Source organism: Rhincodon typus, chromosome 22 (assembly GCF_021869965.1).
Source record: "Rhincodon typus isolate 14 chromosome 22, sRhiTyp1.1, whole genome shotgun sequence".
In the NCBI taxonomy this organism is placed as follows: Eukaryota; Metazoa; Chordata; class Chondrichthyes; order Orectolobiformes; family Rhincodontidae; genus Rhincodon; species Rhincodon typus.
In genome coordinates this window covers 47,663,965-47,672,679 of record NC_063353.1, presented here as the reverse complement: position 1 = coordinate 47,672,679, position 8,715 = coordinate 47,663,965, and the positions used below count along the sequence as shown (strand labels likewise).

Sequence of the window (8,715 nt, the reverse complement as noted above, 5' to 3'; positions counted from 1 at the left end):
GCCTGCTGTGTTCATCCAGCTCTACACCTTGTTATCTCAGATTCTCCAGCATCTGCAGTTCCTACTATCTCTTGCCCATGTTTTGCCTGGTTGAATGAACACAAAGCAGCTCATTTAGAATTGGCTTGTGACGCTCCACACGTGGTTTCCTACTAGACCGGAAGAATATTCTCAGCTACATTGTAGCGTCATCCGTTGCCTGGTTACAGATGACAACAACACACCACCAACCCCCAAGGTCCAACGAACAAGACAAAGTAACAGTCCAGCCTGTGCTGCCTCTCTGTGTGGGAATAACTTATTGTGTTGGTTTTCAAGGGTGAGTTTCCTGCGTGTCTGTAGCATGAAACTTCAGGCACTGGGAGAGAGAATGTTGATCACCTTAAGGTTCATAGAGAATTCTCACTGGGTGGGGGACTGCGGGGGGCAATAACTGGGGGTGGGATGGTAAATGTCTGGTTCTAAGCCAGTGACTGGAGATTGGACACAGCTCCAGCAAACTTGCTCACCCTATGGTTAAGGAGGCAAAATCTGAAGAAGGGTCCCGACCCGAAACGTCAACTTTCCTGCTCCTCTAATGCTGCCTGGCCCGCTGTGTTCCTGCAGCTTCACACTGTGTTATCTCTGACTCCAGCATCTGCAGTTCCTACTATCTCTGAAGATGTACAGTGCTTCAGATTACTTGTGTGTGACCGATGAGGAGCCGGCGGAGTGGTAGATTTGTCACTGGGAAAGAGAAGGATGATCCCATTAATACCAAAGCTCTGCTGATTAGCTACAGGGTTTCAGTCAGTAGGTGTCCTTTAATTCTTGCCAATCTCTGCTTATATAACTGAGGTATGAGGGTATGGGAGATTTGCCCTCTATATCATGTACGGGGGGAGCTTATTCATTAGCGTTTCTCAGTAGATTCTTCAGTATGGCAATTGACGTTTACATGTGCCTAGAAATGTTGAATGGGTAAAAACATTCATTTTCAAATTACAAGAAAATACCTTTGTTTAGATATTGTCACTATTTTGAAGCAGAGCAGAGTTTTCCCAGTGGTCCTTCATTCGTCAATGAACATCATTTAAACAGGCTATCTGATATTGCTGCTTGTGAGAACTTTCTGTGTGCAAATTGTCTGCTGTTTTCCCTGCAATACAGCAGTGATTACATTTCAAATATACATCACTGGCTGTAAAGCACTTTGGGAAATCCTGACGTAATGAATTTATAGATATATAAAATCAAATACTTTAAACACAAATCTTTCTTTCTAATCACATTGAAACATAGAAACTAGGAACAAGAGTAAGTCATTTGGCTCTTCAAAACTGCTCCACCATTCAGTTTGATCATCACTGATCCTCTCTCTCTCAATGTCATATTCCTATTTATCTCCCCACACCATTTGATGCCTTTAAAATCTAAAAAGTATATACCTTGTTCTTGAATATATTCAGTGACTTGACCTCCAAAGCCTTCTGTGGTAGAGAATTCCACAATTCACTAGCCTTTGAGCTTTTTCTCATCTCAGCCCTAAATTGACCACTTTGTATCTTCAGACTCTGATCTCTGGTTCTAGTTCCCCCAACCACGGAAAATGTCAGTTTAGGACCTGAAATGTTAGCTCTGCTTTCTCTCCACAGATGCTGCCAGATATGCTGAATTTTTTCAGCAATTTCTGTTTTTGTTTATGATTCCTTTCATCCACAGTTCTTTCGTTGTTTTGTTCAAGGAAAGCATCCTCCCTGATTCTAGTCTGTCCAGTCCTGTTAGAATTTGATATGTTTAAACAGATCTCCTCTTATCCTTCTCATCCACTCCAGTGAGTACAGGCCCAGTTGAAGCAACCTCTTCTCATAGGACAGTCCCGCCATCCCCAGTATCAGCCGAGTGAATCTCTGCTGCAATCACTCTATGGAGAGGATATCCTTTCAAAGGCAGGGAAACTGACACTGCATACAATATTCCAGGTCTGGTCTTACCAAGGCTTTGTAGACTGCAGTGAACTCAAATCCTCTTGCAATGAAGACCAATACACTGTTAGCTTTCCCAATTGCTTACTGCAACTGCCTGTATACTTTCATTGACTGGTGTATACGAACAACCAGATCCCTTTGTACATCCACACTTCACAATATATAAGTATTTAAATCATACTCTTTCATTCTGTTTTTAATCTGAATGTTATAACTTCACATTTAGTCTCAATGAACTGCATCTGCCATGTGTTTGGCCACTCACTCACTTGTCCACATCACTTAGAAGCCTCCTTGCATCTTCCTCACAACCCACAAGCCTGCCCAGTTTTATGTCATCAGTAAATTTAGAAATGTTGCATTTGTTTCCTTCATCCAGAACACAGATTAAATGTTTTCAAAGAACGAATATTTGTGATTGTACAGCTTCAGATATTTTAGAGTGTAACCTATTTATAAGCATCACTTTTGAGCCTGCTTGTATGTAGATGTGAATTAGAAGGTCAAAGTTTATCTTTCTTTTCTATTTTAGATATTTATTACATTATGTCTTTGAGAGATTTTGGAACCCAAGGGCAGGAAGTAAAACCTAAATTTATGAGTCGTGCTAAGCAATGGACTGAAGAAATAGAAAATTTATATCGATTTCAACAAGCTGGATACAGAGATGAAATTGAATACAAGCAAGTAAAGCAAGTAGATGGGGTAATATATTCAGTGGCTGATTAATTGTACACTACAATTATTTAATTTTCAATATTTGTAAATGAAAGCATGCAGAAATGTTATAAAGTAAGCACACATTTGTGTTATCCAGATAATTAAACCAAAAGAATTAACTCACAGGACAATGATAAGAAATACAAAGGTCCATCCAATAAGTTAACTAGGTTTGAGCAATGAACTCACATTATGATAGTGTTAAGCTCCACAACAGCATCTTCGAAAGACTTTTTTTTGTAATATAAAAAGATTATTTTCATATTTAAAATAGCCATTGTTTCATTTTTGGGGTGAAAACGAAGATTCCAAAACAAACTGATGATCTTCACTCCCTAAACTTTTGTCATTCATTTTTGCAATCCCAACATTTGTTGGTTCATATGAAAGCAAAATACTCTGTGGATGCTGGAATTCTGAAATAAAAGCAGAAAGTGCTGGAGAAACTCAGCAGGTCTGGCAGGATCTGTGGAGAGAGAAACCATGTTAAGCTTCAAGTCACTGATGACCCTGTTTCAGAACTGACATGATAATGTTGAACAAGTCAAACAGCTTAGTTCTGAACAAGAGTCATATTGGACTCAAAACGTTAAATTCTGTTTCTCTCTCCACAGATGATGCCCGACTTGCTGAGTTTCTCCAGCATTTTGTTTTTGTTTTCTTGGTAATATTTTCTTTTACAGTTCTAGTCAATTTTATTCCCACTAATTTGTTTATTTTAATGCAAGAAGTCTTGTGAGTAAGGCAAGTTTGGGGTGGCACGGTGGATCAGTGGTTAGCACTGCTGCCTCACTGCACCAGGGACGTGGGTTCAATTCCACCCTCGGGTCACTGTCTGTGTGGAATTTGCACATTCTCCCTGTGTCTGTGTGGGTTTCCTCCAGTTTCCTCCCACAGTCTAAAGATGTGCAGGCTAGGTGGATTGGCCATGTTAAATTAGCCATAGTGTTCAGGGATGTGTAGATTAGGTGGGTTATAGGAGATGGGTCTGGGTGGGATGCTCTGAGGGTCAGTGTGGACTTGTTGGGCTGAAGGGCCTGTTTCCACACCGTAGGGATTCTGTGAAAGGCAAATGAGTTGAGGGTGTTGATTAATATATGGGAATGTGATATAATTGCTATCACGGAGACATGGCTAAGGGACAGACAGGACTGGCAGCTCAACATTCTGGGGCATGGAATCTTTAGGCCCGATGGAAGGGGAGGTGTAAAAGATGAGGTGGTGTCACAATATTAACCAAAGAGTCAATTAATGCAGAACAGCTCTGAGGAAGGGTCACTCGACCTGAAACATTAACACTGATTTCTCTCCACAGATGCTGCCAGACCTACTGAGCTTCTCCAGCAGTTTTTGTTTTTGTCTCAGACATCTTAGAAAGTGGAACTTAAATACAAAAGGAGACAATCAATTTGTTTGAGGGGAAAGGGGTGATTGGTGTGGAGGATGGGGTACTGTAGACCCCAAACAGTCTGTGAGAGATAGAAAGACAGATGTGTCAGCAAATCTCAGAGAAGTGTAGAAGTAATAGGGTAATAATAGTGGGTATTTTAACTTTCACAGTATTAATTGATTAGACAAAGAGTGAAAGGTTTAGGGGAGCAGAATTATTAAAATGTGTCCAATACAGCTTTCCAAGCCATCATGTAAAAAGTCCCACAAAAGAGAGGACAGTGTTGGACCTAGTTTTAGGACCAACGAAGCCAGGCCTGTGGTACATTTGGCAGTGGGGGAGAATTTCAGCAATAGTGATCATAACAAAGTAAGATTTTAGGTAATTATGGTTAAGGACAAAGATGGACAGGAAATGAAGGTTCTGAATTTGGGGCAGGCTGATTTTAATAAGAACTCAGGATCTGACAGGAAAATCCATATAAAAGCAGTGGGAGACATTCGAAAGGGTAACAGTAAGAGTGTGGGGCTAACATGTTCCTGTAAAAGTGAAGGATAGGGCCAACAAGTCCAGAAAACCCAGGATATCAAGGGATGTACAAGATTGCATAAGAAAAACAAAGAATATTATGGTAGATCCCAAAGAATCAAAACAGTGAATGCCCTAAAGGAGTATAGAAAGTGCAGGGCCTTGCTAAAAATAGAGTTAGGAAGGAGAAGAGGGAACATGAGAAAACTCTAGTGGGTAACATTAATGAAAATTCAGAGACATCCTGTAAGTGCATTAGGGGCAAGAGAAAAACCAGGAAATAGTTGGACCCATTAGCTGAGGTTTTAAATGAGTACTTTGCATCTGTATTCACAATGGAGAAGGATGATATAGGTCTGGAAATCAGGGAGGGGACTGTAATACACTGAACAACTTAGAGGGAGCAGGTATTAATGGATTTAGCAGGCTTTGAAAGGTCATGAATTCTCTAAGCCCAGATGAGATGTATCCCAATATGCTGTGAGAGGCAAGGGAGGAGATTTTAGGGATTATGACATCAATTTTCAAATTCTTTCTGGCCACAGTAGGGGTTTCCAGAGGACTAGAGGACAGGTATTCAAGAAGGGTGATAGGGTTAAACCAGGAAACTTTAAGTTAGTAAGTCTCATATCTGTCTGAAGGACAGAATCAACCTCCACTTGGAGAGGGAAGGATTCATCAAAAATAGTCAGCATGGCTTTGTAAGGGGGATGTCATGACTAACAAATGTGATTGAACTTTTCGAGGAGGTAACTAGGTGTGTAGATGATGGTAGTGCAGTGGGCATAGTCTGTGGACTTCAGTAAGACTTTTGAAAAAGTCTCACATGGCAGAGTGTTTCAGAAGCTAAGATCCCCTGGGATCCTGCGCAGTTTGGCAAATTGGATCCAAAATTGGCTGAGTTGCAAGAAGCTGGGGATGATGGTCAAAGGATGTTTCTGTCACTGAAAGTCTGGATCCAGTGGTGTACCGCAGGATTCAGTGCTGTATCTCTTACTGTATGTAGGGTACATTAATGATCTGAACATGAACGTAGGAGGTATGACCTGTCTGTTTGCTGATATCATGCAAATTTGTGGTGTGGTAAATAGTGCAGAGAAACATGTTGGACTACAGGACATTATAGACGGACTGATCAGATGGGCAGAATAATGGCAAATGGAATTTAATCTTCAAAAATGTGAGGTGATGTATTTTGGGACGACTAACAAGGCAAGGAAGTGCACATTGAATGGTAGGATACCAGGAAGTGCAGAAGAACCGAGGGACCTTGATGTGCAAGTCTACTGATGCTTGAAAGCAGCCTTGAAGGTAGATAAGGTGGTTAAAATGGTAAATGGGATACTTAGCTTTATTAGTCAAGGCATCGAGTACAAGAAAAGGAGATTATGATGGAGCTGTATGAAAGTCAGTTAGGCCACACCTGGAGTTCTGTGTGTATTTCTGGTTGCTACACTATCATAAGGATGTGATTGCACTAGAGAGGGTGCAGAGTAGATTCACCAGGATGCCTGGACTGGAGTGGTTAAGCTATGAAGAGAGACTAAGAAAACTGGGGTTGTTTACCTTAGAACAGAGGGTATCTGATTGAGGTGTACAAAGTTCTAACCAATAGTTACAGGTTTTAGGTAAGGAGCAGGAGGTTTAGGGGGATTTGAGCAAATAATTTTTCACCCAGAGAGTGGTGAGGTATCTGGAATGCACTGCCTAAAAGGGTGGTAGAGCAGGAACATTAAAAACAGTTTAGACGAGTACTTGCGACACCATAGCACGTAAGTCTAAGGGCCAAGTTTTGGGAAATGCGATTAGAATAGACAGATGTTTAATGACTGGCATGAACACGACAGACCAAAGGACCTCTTTCCACGATTTAAAACCTCTATGAATCTATGATATCTGGATGTGTGGGGAACTGTGAAATACTTTGAAGATATACTTATCATTTTACACCTTGTCTCTGTTACAGGTCTTCAGGAAAACTTCACAATATATCACAAAACCTACCCAGCTTTCCCCCTTGTCCTCACGTATCACCCCACTAACCACCAGATTCAATGTATCATTCTCCGCCACTTCTGCCACCTGCAATCTGACCCCAATATGAAGGATATATATTCCCTCCCTACCCTGACCTGCCTTCCGGAGGGACCACTCTCTCTGCGACTCCCTCGTCCGCTCCACACTCCCTACTAGCCCCACCATCGCCGGCACCTTTTCCTGCAACCGCAGGAAGTGCTACACCTGCCCCTACACCTCCCCCGTCACCTCCATCCCAGGAACCAAAAAAACCTTCCACATTAGATAAATGTTCACCTGCACATCTGCTGTTCCCGTTGTGGCCTCCTCTACATTGGTGAGACTAAACGGAGGCTCGGAGATCGCTTTGTAGAGCACCAATGCTCTGTTCACGACAAACGACAACACTTTCCAGTCGCGAACCACTTCAACTCCCCCACCCACTCTCTGGACAACATGTCCATCCTGGGCCTCCTCCAGTGTCACAATGACGCCACCTGAAAACTGGAGGAGCAGCACTTCACATTCCACCTTGGGAGCCTACAATCCAATGCTCTCAATGTGGACTTTACTAGTTTCAAAATGTCCCCATCCCCGGCCTCATCCCATGGCCAACCCTCCCTCTCATCCCCGCCTCCTTGACTAATACAACTGTCCATCTTCTCTCCCACCTATCCGTCTCTCCCACCTCACTGACCAATCCCCACCACTGCCTACCTGCAATCACCTAACACCATCATTTCAGCACTCCCTTCCCCCTCCCCCATTTCTGAAGAAGGGTCCCGACCCGAAATGTCAGCTTTCCTGCTCCTCTGATGCTGCCTGGCCTGCTGTGTTCCTCCAGCTCCACACTGTATTATCTCTGACTCCAGCATCTGCAGTTCTTACTATCTCTCAGCCCTTTCATGTGTTGCATTTCAATCCTTACATTTTAGTGTGCAATGTGCTGTATGCATGAGATACTCAATGAAATGTTGTGTGACCAAATTGAGACAGTGACATTCTGTTCAATGCAGGTGGATCGTTGGCCAGATACTGGGTATGTGAAAAAACTTCAAAGACGAGATAACACATTTTATTACTACAGTAGAAAAAGGGAATGCGAGGACAAAGAAGTCCAGAAAGTCAAGGTTTATGCCTATTGATCAATTCTTGTTTGTCACACATTTGAGTCTAAATAAATCAAATCAACATTTACCTTCATATGTCTTTTGATTGAGTGTTTCACATCTTAACATTTATCAGTTTGTGTTCTGTTCTTTCCCCTTTACGTTCTGGTTAAATCTGAAGTAGAAGATGTAAGGCTTTTTGAAAAACACAAACCACCTTATTAGCGATCTATGAATGTATTATCTATATGAATGTTTATTACTGAGGAAGGCAAATTTTGGGAACTGTAAAGAGCTGTTAAAACAATTTCTATAAGCTGAAAAAGGAGATAATACTGGATGGTATATTCTTACATTTCAGTACATTTTCTGTTTAATTTTGCCAATTTTGGGCATAGCTATATTTTTCTTTTTTCTCCAACAGAACATGAATGAATTATTTTATTAATTTGGTTTTGTTTCTAATGTTAAAGTAAATTTACATTTCAAGATATTAGATAATGATAAGTGGTCTATTAATACACAATGATGAGCAAATGATACAGCAAGGCTTTGCATTTTAAACTTTAAACTTTTAAAGATTAAGGCTACAAATTATTGTAACATGAAATGTGAGCATCACTGGGTAAGTCAGCTTTATTACCCATCCCTAAAGTGTGCGGTGAGCGGCGGCCTTGAACCGCTGTAGTCCATGTGCTGTGGGTGCATCCAGAATGCCCTTAGGGAGGGAATTTCAGGGTTTTGACCCAGCGATACTGTAGGAACGCGGTGGTGGTGGTGGCGGGGGCGGGGGGAGGGGGGCGGTGCGGTGGAACTTATTTCCAAGTCAAGATGATGAGTGACTTGGAGGGGAACTTGCATGGGGTTGTGTTCTGATGTACCTGCTGCTCCTGTCTTCTACATGATTGAGGCTGTGGGTTTGGAAGGGGCCGCTGAAGGAGTCTTGTGCAAGAACACCTACATTCTACATACATGTAGGTGTACA

At 41.9% G+C, this 8,715-nt stretch overlaps 1 protein-coding gene across 1 annotated transcript; it reads left to right on the top strand.

The window, feature by feature from the left end:
• The first annotated feature begins 139 nt into the window (after nucleotides 1-139).
• Nucleotides 140-7,824, top strand: meig1 (meiosis/spermiogenesis associated 1). Its single transcript, XM_020521367.2, has 3 exons — nucleotides 140-319; nucleotides 2,500-2,672; nucleotides 7,638-7,824. The coding sequence occupies exons 2-3, from the start codon at nucleotides 2,514-2,516 to the stop codon at nucleotides 7,764-7,766; spliced, it is 288 nt and encodes a 95-aa protein (XP_020376956.1). The 5' UTR covers nucleotides 140-319; nucleotides 2,500-2,513; the 3' UTR covers nucleotides 7,767-7,824.
• Nucleotides 7,825-8,715: the final 891 nt, after the last annotated feature.

Bases quoted from the DNA above. Each gene is read 5' to 3' on its own strand.
- meig1 (XM_020521367.2), top strand. From the start codon at position 2,514: ATGTCTTTGAGAGATTTTGGAACCCAAGGGCAGGAAGTAAAACCTAAA. The intron at 2,673-7,637 runs GTAATATATTCA...TGTTCAATGCAG, and splicing joins AAGTAAAGCAAGTAGATGGG to GTGGATCGTTGGCCAGATAC.